We start from the raw sequence: 15,826 nt of genomic DNA, 5'->3' as shown, positions 1-15,826 counted from the left end.
TCCATCCCTCATTATTTTGGAATAAAGGGGGGGGTTTCAAATTTGGGACTTTAAATGAGGTAGTTAGTAAACCACCTCCATCCCTGGTTGTATACTAAAATATATATAGTATACAACCAGGGATGGAGGTGGTTTACTAACTACCTCATTTAAAGTCCCAAATTTGAAACCCCCCCTTTATTCCATAATAAATAAGATATGACAAAACCTATGTAAACGTAACAATAATAACTAAAAAATTTGAAATACACTGGGAGAAATGCCTTTATGCAGGCTCATCATTTATCACGCCTCATGGAAAAAGCTTAACAGCGTTAAGTCAAGACATGCCTTCTCCTGACCTCAGTATGTAATTAATCTGGTCTCTAAGACGGCCATTTAAAATTGCCTTACACCCAAGAAATGTCACCCGGTTCACTTTATTCATGTCGCTGCCTCCTGTGTCCCCTGCCCAGATTGAAATATTTTACTGTGATTTACTCTTTTTAATTAAGAGCTTTCACCATTTAATTTGAATGCCTACACTAGAAGCTTGGATTTCCGGCGGGCGCATTGGAGGTTCAGTAATTATGCATTGTCCAGTGCAGGCAGAATCATTGCGCCTGATTTAGCAGAGTGAAAAGCAGGAGGAGGTGGCTGACCTCGGACATCAGACACAGCTGGGAAGATGTGGCAGTGCGAATCATCCTCCATTCCTCTGCTCTTTTCCTTTATTGGTGTTATTTCATCCTGCAGGAGAGAAACTTTCTGGACAGTTACACTGGTCTTTTTTATGATTTGGGGGCTGAGGTATATTGCTTTAATTTTAAACTTATAGAAAATAGCACTAACAATAAAGCACTTTGTGATAGGTGCTCTTTTAAAAGTTCTAATAAGGGGATCTGATTTGCAGGTTCCTGATCATACAGCATTCACCAGGACAGAAGTAATGGGAAATCCAAAATATTGCACTTCTGAGCTTCTGAGCTTCATGCTTCTGAGGCCTCGTACACACGATCGGTTAACCAGAGGACAACGATCTGATGGACCGTTTTCATCGATCAAAATCGTGTGTGAGCCCCATAGGTTATTTAACCATCGGTTAAAAAAATGCCAACTTGCTTTAAATTTACCGATGGATTCCTAACAGAGGGGAAAAAAAACGATCGTTAGTAGGCACAACTATTGGTTAAAAATCTACACATGCTCAGAATCAAGTCGACGCATGCTTGGAAGCATTGAACTTCGGTATTTTCAGCACGTCGTTGTGTTTTACTTCACCGCTTTCTGACACGATCGTTTTTTTAACCGATGGTGTGTAGGCGCGATGGACCATCAGTCAGCTTCATCGGTTAACCGATGAAAACGGTCCATCGGTCCGTTCTCATCGGATGGACTGATCGTGTGTACGCGGCGTGAGACCCAAACATCTGCCCTGCTGCATTACGAACAGAGGAGGTTGGCAGTTTGGCATGAGTACCAATGTTTTGCATTTTCCGAATGAAAGCCAAGTGTCCTTTGATTGGATAAGGCGGAGAATGTAATGTCACCAGCCAACCTCCTTTGTTCAAAATGAAGCAGAGCCTGAGGACCCTGAAGCAACTGGAGATCACTTGAGTAGTGGTGAATACTTCAGTGATTTCAGGGGAATCCGCCAGGTATAGTATATGCAAAGTTACATTGGTCCAAGATGGACCAATGTAACTATGTAAAAAATATCCATAGCTGGAATTCTTCTTTAAAAAAGCCATTTAAAAATACAGTTTGCCAAAGAAATATAAAAAATACTGGCCTGGCTTCCAATGCTTACTGGAGGAGCAGGTAACATCATGGGAGGCATGGAGACTCAGGAGGCATGGTGGCATCCTCCTGAAAGCATTTCTTCATTTATTTTGTACTAACTGTATTTTTTCGATGGCTTTTTAAACCACTTGTAATTGAGAGACTGTAAGTAACGATGCCTTTCCCCATCTTAGTGAAAGGTCTACTTTAATAAATGGCAAATATTCCAATCGGGGCACCCGTTCTGCTTTTAGATGGAATTTTTTTTCGTTTTAATACCTGTTGTGTCTCTGGCAGAAGTAGTAAAGTGAAATATCCCCAATGGGGCACACCAAAAAAAATTGGAGGGTTTTAACCCATCCCCTTCCAAGACTGAAAAAAGTTTGGGCTGTGGATGTAGGGCCAGATCCTCAAAAGGGATACGCCGGCGTATCTGCTGTTACTCCGTCGTATCCCTGTTTCTAACTATGGAACTGATCCACAGAATCAGTTTTCCATAGTTAGGCAGAAGATCCGGCATGTGTAAGGGACTTACACTGCCGGATCTTAGGATGCAGTACCGCATCCGCCGATGGGGGAATTTTGTGTCGAAATGCCGCCTCGGGTATGCAAATTAGCACTTATGAAAATCCACGAAGCTTTTCAGCTTCGTTTTTTCTCCGTAAGTTTTAGTTTGCAAACGCAAAATTAGGGCTGCTTTTACAAAGTGTAAACTGTTTACACCTTGTAAAAACAGACCCTTCTGTCCAGCGACGCGATTTTTTTTTTGTTTTGAAATTTTTTTTTCGCGCCGTATCTTTTTTTTTTTCCGACGCAACTTTATTGACCCGTCGCAATCCACAAAGCTCGGCGTAATGTAATTTCGCGCTATGCACGTCGGGAAAATGACGTCACGAGCATGCGCAGTACGGCCGGCGCGGGAGCGCGCCTAATTTAAATGGGAATCGCCCCCATGAAAATAGGAACGCCTTGCGCCGGCGGAATTTAAGTTACACAGCCAAAAATTTCTAGGTAAGTGCTTTGTGGATCGGGCACTTAGGTGGAAATTTTAAGGCAGTGTAACTTAAATGGAAAAAATTAAGTTACGCCGGATCTTTGTGGATTACCCCCATACTTTTTATACATACAAGACTACATTAAAGGACAGCTTCACTTTTAGGATAGGATGGAGAAAACAATGAGAACAATGGGCCAGATTCACAGAACAAATACGCCGGAGTATCTACTGATACTCCGGCGTATTTTCAAATTTGCCGCGTCGTATCTTAATTTGTGATTCACAAACAAGATACGACGGTTTTTGGCTAAGATCCGACAGGCTAGCGGCTTCGTACACCTTCAGATCTTAGGCTGCAATACTTCGGCCGCCGCTGGGTGGAGTTCGCGTAGTTTTCCAGCGTCGGGTATGCAAATTACCATTTACGGCGATCTGCGAACCTACTCGTGCGCGTAACGTTGTTTTTTCCCGTCGCAAAGTTAAGCAATCTTTTTCATTGCTTAACTTTACACCAGCCATGTTAAAGTATGGCCGTCGTTCCCGCTTCGAATTTAATTTTTTTTTTTTTCGGCGTAAGTACGTTACGCACGTCGCCATTCACAAACACGTCGGGGCGCCGTAATTTCGTGCAAAGCACGTTGGGAAAATTGCGAACGGAGCAGAATGTTCGGCGCGGGAGCGCGCCTAATTTAAATGGTACACGCCCCATTTGAATTAGGCGGGCTTGCGCCGGACGTCTTTATAATACACCGCCGCAAGTTTACAGGTAAGTGTTTTGTGAATCAGGCACTTACGCTGAAAACTTGCGGCGGTGTAACGTAAACACGATACGTTACGCCGCCGGAGTTCTACGAGAATCTGGCCCAATATATTATATATATATGGATGAAAAAATAAAATGAACAGTAACAGTCATCTTAATAAGGACATGTAGCAGACACTTTTATGTTACATGCTATTTATCATTTTTCAGTCATGCTCTATGTGACTGCACACACATACACTCAGGAAATGGTCTCCCTCTCTTCTGTTAATTAACTTTTCCTCCCTTTAATCATGTTAATTGCAGATGACAACATAATCTCGTTGTGCTTTCTTTTAGTGGAATGGAGGGAGTATCAGATTATACAGGAAAATATTTAGATAGATATGTCTTTCAAGGGCAAGTTAATTGTTCATCCACATTGCATGAATTTGATTATCAATGATTACGAATACATGGAAACATTTGCGGGGAAAAAATTAATGCTTTTAATTTATGTAAATTGTAAGTTAATAAGGAGTTTCTCTGAAAATTGGATGCAGAATGATTTGAAATGCAACACCTTCTACAGTTGCTCTCAGCACAGTGCATGGAACATAAGGATATATAAAATAAAATAGTTTTAGGTCAGTTCTATTTAAATTCTTTGAAGCAGATCTTCACTATAAATGAACTTCAATTTTGCCCTGCCTTCCCCCAGCACTTCCACATTTCTCTCCTAGGCAAGAAAGACGTTTGCATACACTCACTCTTGTTCCAGATTTTGCGTTTGTGCAGTTGTGCCGCAGGGCTTTGGGCCCCGACTGAGCCCTGAGGTACATCAGTGCATGCGTGGGTTTTTCACACATCTACGCACATGTGGCTTTCGCAGCACATGCACAAAGACAGTTGTTATAGAAGATCAAACTTTGCAATGTTTGTGCATGCAAAATCTGTGCCAAATGTCTCTGTCGTGACCTTGAGGCTGGGCAGAACCCTTCAACACATCTGTGCATGCACCATAATAATGAAAATGGTGGCATGAAGACATACTAAAGGGGATTGAAGTTCCTCTTTAAGTTTTTAACTGTTTTATATACAATATGTAAGTTGTTTGTTTTGTAAATAAATATTTGATACAGGGTGCACCCTTATTACAGGTTTACCAGAGTACTATAGGTTTTTCCAAAGATAATAGCAAAAGTTGGTTCCTTTCAGGCACGCTGAATGAAATCTCAGACAAAGCTGCACAGAGTGAGGGGAAGGAGTCACTGTGTATTCTCTTGCGTATAAATAAATTCAGCTTCAGCTACTGAGCTCTATAAACAGGCTATCTTAATCATAAAGTACAGTACATAGGCAAGTTATTCACACATCATGGGTTATAGTCTCATAACTTCAGGTGACTGGACACTGGCGAGCTTATGAGGACACCCTCCCCTGGGGTGCCTCCCCTGTAACCCTATCACACTATGTGCATCCTCAGTTTTTCACTACTGTCTGTAGTTAATGATCCACTTTTCCTCACCAGAGAAGCCAACTTCACTACTTTATTATTTGTTATTATTATTTTCCTAGAATTCTTCAGTCAGCTTTTACTGTCTACTCATGCTGTGAGGATGGCCTGTAATGTTGATTCAGGCACTGGATCTGGCATAGGGTGCTCATTTTTTGTACTTTGTGCAACACATTGAGTTAGCCACAGGGTGCTCTACAGGTACAGGGCCAAAAGCCATCAGAATATAACCCAGTCCATGAATACCCCTTCAGGGGTATGCCCACCATGACCACAATGGATTTATATGCAGTTTAGCATTGTGAACATATAAGAAAGGGTCACCATGTATATTTGACCATTACTGTATAAAACAGGGAAAGGTTTGACATGTATTCACCTTAACTCTTAGGAGGATGATCAGGTGTTATGTCACACAGACAAATCATTCACCGCTCCAGGTGAGCCTCACTTATCATCAAGGGCTGTTGAACCACCAGGGTGCCGGCGATGCTGATTGTAGCAAATAGATGAAAAAAACTCTGGACTGCCGCACTCCAAAATGACTAAAACAAATTAGGTCTTTATTTTCAAATGCACATGCATTCACCGCAAGCAAAAAGGTACAGTATAGGCCGACGCGTTTCACGCTGTACTTCATCGCTTAGTCATGGCTAGGCCATGACTAAGCGCTGAAGTACAGCGTGAAACGCGTCGGCCTATACTGTACCTTTTTGCTTGCGGTGAATGCATGTGCATTTGAAAATAAAGACCTAATTTGTTTTAGTCATTTTGGAGTGCGGCAGTCCAGAGTTTGTTATGTCACACAACTGGTCACATACTTTAACACCACTTCCGCCTGGAGCCCTTATAAGGTACTCAAGCGCTTACACCTGCCCTTTTGCTAAAGACAATCTACACCTGGGTTTCTACATACTCCTATCGGGCACATTGTCTCCTACAATGAAAAGAAATGGCGCACAGAGATTGTTAAGACCAGTCAGCAATAAAAAGTCTATGAAAACATTGGTGAAACAATCCAAGAAGCAGTCTCTGATCTGTGTGGAACGAGATATACTGTAGGGGATGCACGGTACCACCTGCGGCTGCTATCCTCAGAGTTGTGACAGGCTCTGTGTAGTCAATGAGTAGTCAATGAGAGAAAAGAACAAAGGGAGGTTCCTTTCACACCTTGTGTCTCCTACACTCTACTCTGTGAGGGCCCACACATCACTCAGCCTCGGAATGACAATGCATCCCTTATATTGGAGCAGGAACCATTCTTAACACTGGTCTTGGCATACGATTCTAGCTCTATTTTAGACAGGCAAGTGGGTTAGTTGACAAATGCACAATTTTCTGCATCTTAATTTCTCTGAGGCCTCGTACACACGACAGAGTTTCTCGGCAGAATTCACCGAGAAACTCGGTCAAAACCCGGATTCTGCCGAGAAACTCTGTCGTCTGTACAGTTTTGGCTCGATGGAGCCGCCGAGGAGCTCGACGAGAAAATAGAGAACATGCTTGGCACGTCGAGCTCCTCGGCCGTGTGTACGGGGCCTGACAGTTTATGACCTTAATTCAGCCATCTTTTTCCAAAGCTCAAAAACACCCACCTCTTCTCCTACTCCATTTCTCAACTGGAGTCAGACCCTAATATGATGGTCCTAAAGGATGCTGAATCAGTGGGGAATGGGGAGGACATAGAGGCAGTGTTGGAGGAGGCTGCAGATATTGAAGAAAGAGCAGGGCCAATCCGCCCTATAGGCTCACTATGCAAGCCGCTTACGGCCCCGCAAAGCTGTGGAGGGCCCCCCAATTACTAGAGGCCCCACCTGGTGAGAAGTCATTTTTGGCCTCTCACCCCGCTTCTCAACTCGCTGGCTGCATGGGAGAAGAGGTAAGAAGTCAGCACCCCCTGCTTCTCACTTTAATGTATGATGTCATTTCCGACAGCAGAACACCCCCTCCCCCCGCTTCTCAACTTTAATCTTTAATGTGACATGTCACTGTCGGCAGCGTCCCCCCCCCCCTTCTCAACTTAAATGTGACAAGTCATTTTCGGCCCCAGGGAGGTCAGGATCGGCACTGAGAAAGAGGTTTCCAAAAAAAAATATGCTTGCTAAAAGCTTTTTTGTCCCTGTACTCAAAAGCCTTGACATTTACAGATGGTTCACTCCTGAAATGATTTTCATTTCTCAAAATATGTGCTAAATTCTATCTATCAAGAGTTTACAAAAAAGTGGGTTATTCCTGTGGTTAACCCTGTCATCTTTTTCTTAAACAAACATCTCACTGACAGAAAATTTGAGATACATTGAAAGGCTCTTTTTAACCTAGCAGGCCCAGCTCTGCAGCCAGCTTTTGCTACTATTTCTGTATGTCGATCCACAGGTAACTGGACCAGGACAATGAACAACATGACCCTGTCTTTCAGATTGTGCAGTTGCACACTAATTACAACTTCCATCTTCTCTTCTTTTCTGTGTAGATGCTCTGAAACAGGGTATGACACAAATATCCAAGATAGCTCTAACTTCCATTCATATGGAAAGGATTCTCTGGCTAAAAGCTTGGACAACAGAAGCTGCCTTTTAAGATGTGCCTAACAAGCATGCCTTTCCAAAAAAGACAGCTATTTGGTGACCAATGACCAATTCATTAAAGAGGGCAAGGGTGTTAAAGTATTGCTTCCTTAGAGAAAGGTCACTTAAAGCAGAGGTTCACACAAAAAGTGAACCTCTGCTTTTTGGACCCCCCCCCCTCCGGTGTCACATTTGGCATCTTTCAGGGGGGAGGGGGTGCAGATACCTGTCTAAGACAGGTTCTGACTCCAGCCCCTTCACGTCACCCCCCCCCCCAGCTGTCTTCTGGGAAACACTGTTCCCAGGAGAGAGCTGGGACCAGTGATGTTGCGCCGCGATCTTCGCGCTTACGCAGTAAGGGAATCGTGCTGATTCCCCCACCGAGGATGGCGGCGGAAGCAGCTGAGGACCGAGCGATTTCTCAGCCTCGTCTTTCAGGGGGAAGGGGGTGAAGATACCTGTCTAAGACAGGTATTTGCACCACTTCCACTTTTCCCAGGAGAGAGCGGGGACCAGTGACGTTGCGCCGCGATCTTCGCGCATGCACAGTAGGGAATCGGGCAGTGAAGCTGCAAGTCTTCACTGCCTGATTCCCTCATCGAGGATGGCGGCGGAAGCCGCTGAAGACCGAGCGATTGCTCAGCCTTGTCTGCTGACATCACGGGCGCGCTGGACAGGTAAGTGTCAATTTTTTCAGCAGCTGCAGTATTTGTAGCTGCTGGATTTAAAAAAAAATCGGGTGGACCTCCGCTTTAATCCCCCCTTTAGAAGCTTCTAGCTTCTCTAAATGTAGAGCACCTCCACGTCCTTTCTAGGCTTCAAATTCTAAACCTAAGTTCAGTCCTTCCTTATAGCACACAGCTTGGCCCACAAAGGCCACCACACTCTCTACAAATCTGTCTTCTGCCAAGGCCCAGATTTGAACCCAAGACCTCTGACGTGTCTGGCAGTTACTCTTCTTACTGAGCCACGTGGAATGCTGGGTAGCCTCCAGTACAATTACTTGCATGATCCTACCTTGAACCTTGTTTGTCTTGAACCTTGAACCCTTTGCGCCTCCCATGAACTTCCTATTTAAAGCGGGGGTTCACCCTGTTAAAAAAAAAAAAATGTTTTTTTTTATTAGACCATTACATTCGGCATCGTAGCGCGAGCTACGGTATGCCGGTCTTACATTTTTTATCCCCGTACTCACTGTGCTATGGCTCATTGAAGATTCCGGGGAATGGGCGTTCCTATGGTGAGAGAAGGTGATTGACGGCCGGCCCTGGCACGTCACGCTTCTCCGGAAATAGCCGAAATAGGCTTGGCTATTCACGGCGCCTGCGCATAGCCTGTGCGCAGGCGCCGTGAAGAGCCGAGACCTACTCCGGCTGTCTTCGGGGAGCGTGACGTGCCAGAGCCGGCCGTCAATCATCCTCCCTCTCCATAGGCACGCCCATTCCCCGCGGGAGTCAGATTCTTCAATGATCGATAGCACAGTGAGTACGGGGATTAAAAATTTAAGACCGGCATACCGTAGCTCGCGCTACGATGCCGAATGTAATGGTATAATGATGTGAAGGAGGGTGAACCACCGCTTTAAGCCATGCCTTTGTACTTCCAGTTTGCCAGATTATTGCGTTTCCTCCAGCCAAAATCTTGCTCTTGTCAGTCCAGCTGCCATCCATAGCTTCGCTGTCACTGCTTACTGACCTTTGGCCTGTTACCCGACTACACTTCTGCTTGATCTCAACCTGCAACCCCTCTTTACTGACCTTTGGCTTGTTTACTGACTGCGCAGCTGTTTATCTCTAACTGCTATATCTGTTACTGGAACCCAGCTTGCTCACCTCCTGGTGGGGCGATCCTGAGGACCATGACCTTTGACTAACATGCAGCAAAGCCAATCTCCACCATCAAGAGCTCTGATGTACACCTGTTAGTATCATGACATCTTCACAATGAATGGGTACATTCCCATATTCCTTTTGCAGGGACATGTCATTCATTTTTAATGCCACCCCCATGCACCTTGCTAACAAAGTACCATGCATTTTAGTATGGCACAATTTAAAAAAAAGGTTCATGCAGTTATTTTGTGTGATTTTCATGCATAGTGTAAACCCACTGAAATGAATGGGCTGCCGTAAACACGACACGCATGACTGTGCAGAATCGCACAAAAAATTGCACGCAAAATTGCACATGAATAGGTGTAATTGAAGTGTTAAAGTATTACTGCCAGTTTGCAGATAAGCAGAGTTGAAAAGATAAAGGGTGCCTACATCTTAGCAGCCAATGAGGCAAGTCACACTAAACTGACAGTGAGTGGAGCCTGATGGGGAAAACTATGAGAGACCAGTTTCTTATTGGCCTGCTTGCCTGTGATTGACAGTGTGTCAGTCAAATAGAAGCTTTGGAATCTACCCACTGCCGTTCTCTATAATTCATAAGCAAAGCGGACCTAATAGAGAACTAGACAAATTTAAGCCTGTTGAGCAGGTGGAGCCTGATAGTGGACTTGGAGACTAGTCCACTAGTCCACTAGACTTTAACCACTTGCCGACTGCAGACACACATTTACGTCGGCAGAAGGGCTCATACAGGCAAATGGACATACCTGTACATCCCTTTGAATTTGCCGCATGGCGCTGCTGGAGCATGCCCCTGTAAACTCGAATTTCGCTGGCAGCCGGCGATCGGGAGACGGAGAGGCAGAAAGGGGAGATGCCTATGTAAACAAGGCATTTCCCTGTTCTGCCTAGTGACAGGACAGGGATCTACTGCTCCCTGTCATCGGTAGCAGTGATTGCTGTCATGTCAGTGGTAGCCCACCCCCCCCACAGTTAGAATCACTCCCTAGCACACACTTAACCCCTTGATCGCCCCCTAGTGTTTAACCCCTACCCTGCCAGTGTCATTTAAACAGTAATCAGTGGCTATTGTTTTTTTTACTTCACTTTATTTTATCTTTTCTCATTTAATACATACACATGCCTATTCGGCATCCATAACAATTCAATTCAAATACATTATTTTCATCATGCGTTTTTACCTTCCCATGATATAACAGTGTCTCTCTCTTTATTAACCCTGCCCCATCCCCCCCCCCCGTCCTCTACACTCTACATAAGGAATCTCTCCCTTACCAGTTTTGGTGGTGCGACACTCGCATCTCCCAACCAGGAGTGCCAGATCTCCTCAAATTGACCCTCTACCTCCCTACGTTTATAGGCCAGATGTTCTCTACCCAATATAGAGTTAACGTACGCAACCCATTGCTTCCCTGTGGGAAGCGCCGGGGGCAACCAATAACGTACAATGAGCTTTCTTGCCAGGTACAGCAGTCTAGTTACCATATAGTACTTTCCCCCTGAATATTCTCCAGGGTCAATAGCCCCTAGCAAGTACACAAGAGGGTCCAATGGGACTGGTACCTGTGCTACTCTAGTAATACACTGGGAGTACCTGTGAAGCTTTGGGCATCTCCATATTAAATGAATGAAGTCCCCTTGTTCTATTTGCACTTTGGACACATAGGGGTATCCCTTCTTCCCCATCTATGCAGTTGTGGCGCTGTTCTATAGGCCCTGTGTAGAATAAAGAGTTGCGACAATTTATGGGACACCGAGACTGACACCACAGGAACAGATTCAAGCGCCCTTTCCCACTGGTCTCCGTCTATCTTCCCAATGTCTTCTACCCATTTCCTGCGACTTCTAAAGGAGGCATGGTTCTGTATTGTTACAAGCAATCCGTCATATATTTTTGTTATCAGCCCTCTCCGAGCATCTGCGTACATAGCACTGATCGCTGTATAAATGACAATGGTCTCAAAATAGTGTCCGATGTGTCCACCATAATGTCGCAGTCCCGATAAAAATTGCAGATCGCCGAATTGCAGATTACTAGTAAAAAAAACAAATAATAATAAGATTGCCATAAATCTATTCCCTATTTAGTGGACGTTATAACTTATGCGCAAACCAATCAATATACGCTTATTGCGATTTTTTACCAAAAATATGTAGAAGAATACATATTGGACTAAACTGAGGTAAAAAAAAAAAAGTTATATATTTTTGGGGGATATTTATTATAGAAAAAAGTAAAAAATATTGCATTTTTTTTCAAAATTGTCGCTTTTTTTTATTCATAGCTCAAAAAAAAATGCAGAGGTTATCAAATACCACCAAAAGAAAGAATTTGTGGGGAAAAAAAGTATGTCCATTTTGTTTGGGTACAACGTCGCACGACCGCGCAAATGTCAGTTAAAGCGAAGCAGTGACGAATGCTCTGGTCAGGAAGGTGGTAAAATCTTCCGGGGCTGAAGTGGTTAAGCAGAGTGCACAGAAAATGATCATTTCTTCTTTATCGAATTGATGAAAAGCATAGTATGCTCAAAACTGTCATTGCATTGCTACATTATATACTTCATCCCCAAATAAACCTTTAAAGTGTGCTGCAACCTTTGATTTGTGTATACATACTTTACATATTGTGTGTGTGTGTGTATATATATATAGTATATACGTGTGTGTGTATGTATGTATAAATAAATATATATATATATATATATATATATATATATATATATATATATATATATAATTCATGGTCTCTATACTGTCTTTTGTTGACATAAAGCTAAGTTAACAGTCTTCCCAGCTTCCCAGAGCGGATAAAGAATAGCAGAAAGACTGCAATATGGTTTTCCAGGAGAAAAAAAAAACACGTTGCTGGTTTTGTCTCATGTTTCTCATTAAAAGAGAGAGAACAGTCTTGCTGGGATGGTCACATAAAGAGTAATAGAAGAGCAAAAAATACTTACCTTTAATGGAGAAAATCTACAGGCTCACAGAGATGGGCAAATACTAAACGCCATACATATATATATAGTGCAGTACAATAGGGCAGGTTCTAGTGAATGTCAAATAATTCACCAAATCTGCAGCTAATGTAAGACAACAAAACCCTAGAGGGCAGACTTTTGGTTTGTTAAAACAGCACTGGAGAGAGCAACATTGTCTCAAAAAAAGCAAATATTTGACGTGTTAATAAACCCACAACAGTAAAATCAGCCAGTCTATGCAGTAAAGCATGCTTGTTATACTCACTGTTAATCCTCTGTTATTCCAAATTGCTAATCCTTGGATAATCCTCTGCATTGTGTAAAAAGGCTGTTTGATCCTGTCTTATCTGTTCCTCCCCTTCCTCAACAGTCCTCAAACCATCGATTGAGGCTAGGGGACAAACTGCACATGCTCAGTTTAGTGTATATTGCTAGAGAGTGCATGCTTTCAGCACAGGGCCAATCAGCACTGTTCAGACAGAGGGTCAGGGGTTCTGCAGCCTTATAGGACATTTAGAGCAGAATGAAAGCTCCTCCTACAAGCTTTAACCTGACACTGATAGAAGTCACAAGACTGCTCTAATTGCTGATGGAAAAATATATTTTGCCGTTTATATTTACTAAAACTATTCGATTTCAATGTTCTGTGTAATGTGGGAGACCAGATATAGTGAATGCAGGGTCCTGGGTTTAGTAACACTGAAAGCTCTTGCATTGGTCTATATTTATCCATCACAGAGATACATTGCTTTAAAGGTGACAATATGTAACTTAAAGCCAACCTGACAAAAACCCAAGCTATGCCTGCATGATATGTAGGGCTAAGCAAGAGGTTTGCTTTAATGCCCACCTCAGGAGCAGCATATATTTATCCTTATTTCTCATTCTGTTCAGCTGCCAGAAATGAGGAAAATATTCAGGGCCGGATTTAGATACAATGGTGTATCTGTCCGGCCGGCGTAACGTATCTTAGATACGTTACGCCGCCGTAACTTTGGGAGCAAGTTCTGTATTCAGAAAGAACTTGCGCCCTAAGTTACGGTGGCATAATGTATGTGCGCCTAATTTAAATGGGGATGTTGGGGGCGTGTTTTATTCAAATTTGGCTTGACCCCGCGTATTTTACATTTTTTTTGAACGGCGCATGCGCCATTCGTGAAAACATCCCAGTGTGCATGCTCGAAAATCCGCCGCAAAACATCATTGCTTTCGACGTGAACGTAAATTACGTCCAGCCGTATTAGCGAACGACTTACACAAACGACGTAAAAAATTCAAAACTCGGCGCAGGAACGACGGCCATACTTAACATAGGATACTCCGCACATACCCCTCATATAGCAGGGGTAACTTTACGCCGGAAAAAGCCGAACGCAAACGACGTAAAAAAAAAGCGCCGGGCGGTCGTTCGTTTCTGAATCGACGTAAATAGAAATTTGCATATTCCTTGCATAAACAAACGGAAGCGCCACCTAGCGGCCAGCCTGAAAATGCAGCCTAAGATATGACGGTGTAAGACACTTAGGCCCCGTACACACGACCAGTTTCCTCGGCAGAATTCAGCTTCCGACCGAGTTTCTGGCTGAATTCTGCCGAGAAACCCGGCCGTGTGTACACTTTCGGCCGAGGAAGCCGACGAGGACCTCGGCGAGGAAATAGAGAACATGTTCTCTATTTCCTCGTTGTTCTATGGGAGCTCTCGGCCCGCCGAGGTCCTCGGCGGCTTCAGGGCTGAACTGGCCGAGGAACTCGATGTGTTTGGCACGTCGAGTTCCTCGGCCGTGTGTACGGGGCTTCACACCTGTCGGATCTTAGGGATATCTATGCGTAACTGATTCTCTGAATCAGGCGCATAGATACGACCGAGCGCACTCAGAGATATGACGGCGTATCAGGAGATACAGCGGCGTATCAGGAGATACGCCGTTGTATCTCTTTTCTGAATCTGGCCCTCAGTATTTAGGGATATGGTGTACCATGTGACTCACTCACTGACAGCTTGGTGTTGCCACAATGGTTGGGAGAATCATCAGCCTTGTGTAAGCTCCAACTGGAGCCAATCACAACTTGAACAGGGCTGTCTTTCTTCCATCCCTGTGGCTGAACAGATTAGTAAAAAAAAGTTTAATATTTGCTGGTGGGAAAGTGAGAGTTAAAGTAAATCTGTGGCTTTGCTGTGCAAAGGCAAAGCCATAAGTTCACTTTAGGTTAACATCCTAGCATAAGTCTGCTTTAAAGAAGCATAAATTTGACAAACAGCCTGTAAAGTGATGGCAGGCACAATTCCGAAGTATACTCATAACTTTAACAGAGCAATATAATAAATCAATTTTTAGCAGGTGCATTCCCCTGTGCTAGGCAGGTCAAACCAAGCCATTTTTTGAGGTTGCGTTGTTATAACTTGTACCAGTGAGACTGTTTTCACTACTGCTGCCGCTCTGTAAGCCTTCTTAATATTTCTTACCTGCTTTTGAACAGGCTGGAATCACCGACACGGACCTTGATCATGGAGGCACCAAAAGGAATTGAGATAAATGCAGAAGCCGGCGGTCTAGAAGCATCTTGTAGAACAGATTTACGGCTAGACTCCACAGACGGAGAGGTAGGCTGCTAATAAAAAATGGACTAGCCAGGAATATGGTCCTATCATTAATTTAGACACGTTCCTCTTATAGTTATCTCCAAAACATATTGCTGAAACTGATTTGTAGATCTGATAAGTTAGTTGAGTCATTTTTAAAGGGACAATAAACCTTAAAAAAAAAATCTACGAGTAGTGTTTAGAGATATTTTTGAATAAAGCTCACAAACCTAGAGCTGCAGACACTTGGGAAAAGATCTTATAGATGTCAGTGAGGACCCACTGAGAAAGTGTGTCAAGCGGCATACAGTAGAAGATTTTAGCCACAGACTGTAAATGTTGCAGAAAGTTGTGAAAGTCAATGAGCCAAAAGTCTTAAGCCGCGCACACAAGATCAGTTTTCTCGTCGGGAAAACTGTCATGTTTTCTCTTGGACAAGAAAACCGGCCGTGTGTAGGCTCTCCAGCAGTTTTCCCAACGAGAAAACCGCCGAGAATCACGACGAGAAAATTTAGAACATGTTTTACATTTTCTCGTCGCGAATCGCAGCGTTTTCCTCTGCTTTTTCCCCATAGGGAAACACTGCGGTGGAGCCTACACACGGACGGTTTTCTCGACCAAGAGAAAACATGTTGGGAAAACCGGCCGTGTGTACACGGGGAAAAGGGACCAAGCCGGTCCTCGGCTTTCCCGTTGGTTTTCTCGGCGGTGTTTTCACCGCCGAGAAACCCAATCGTGTGTACGCGGCATTAGTGAGTGTCTGCATTTTTTTTTATTAAAAAATGTATTCAATAAGATGGTGAGGCAGCAATCCAAGGTGTGGTGTATATA

At 43.8% G+C, this 15,826-nt stretch overlaps 1 protein-coding gene across 2 annotated transcripts in view; it reads left to right on the top strand.

The window, feature by feature from the left end:
• SGCD (sarcoglycan delta) overlaps positions 1–15,826 on the top strand; it is a 605,373-nt gene that overhangs the window by 588,574 nt on the left and 973 nt on the right. For both annotated transcript variants that reach the window (XM_040345086.1, XM_040345085.1), the window contains one exon: positions 14,893–15,016. In XM_040345086.1, coding sequence (XP_040201020.1) covers positions 14,893–15,016 — 124 coding nt within the window. The remainder of the gene's footprint in view (positions 1–14,892; positions 15,017–15,826) is intronic.

This window comes from Rana temporaria, chromosome 3, assembly GCF_905171775.1.
Source record: "Rana temporaria chromosome 3, aRanTem1.1, whole genome shotgun sequence".
NCBI lineage: Eukaryota > Metazoa > Chordata > Amphibia > Anura > Ranidae > Rana > Rana temporaria.
Note: the sequence above shows the minus strand (reverse complement) of the source record. Positions and strands in the feature narration are given on the sequence as shown.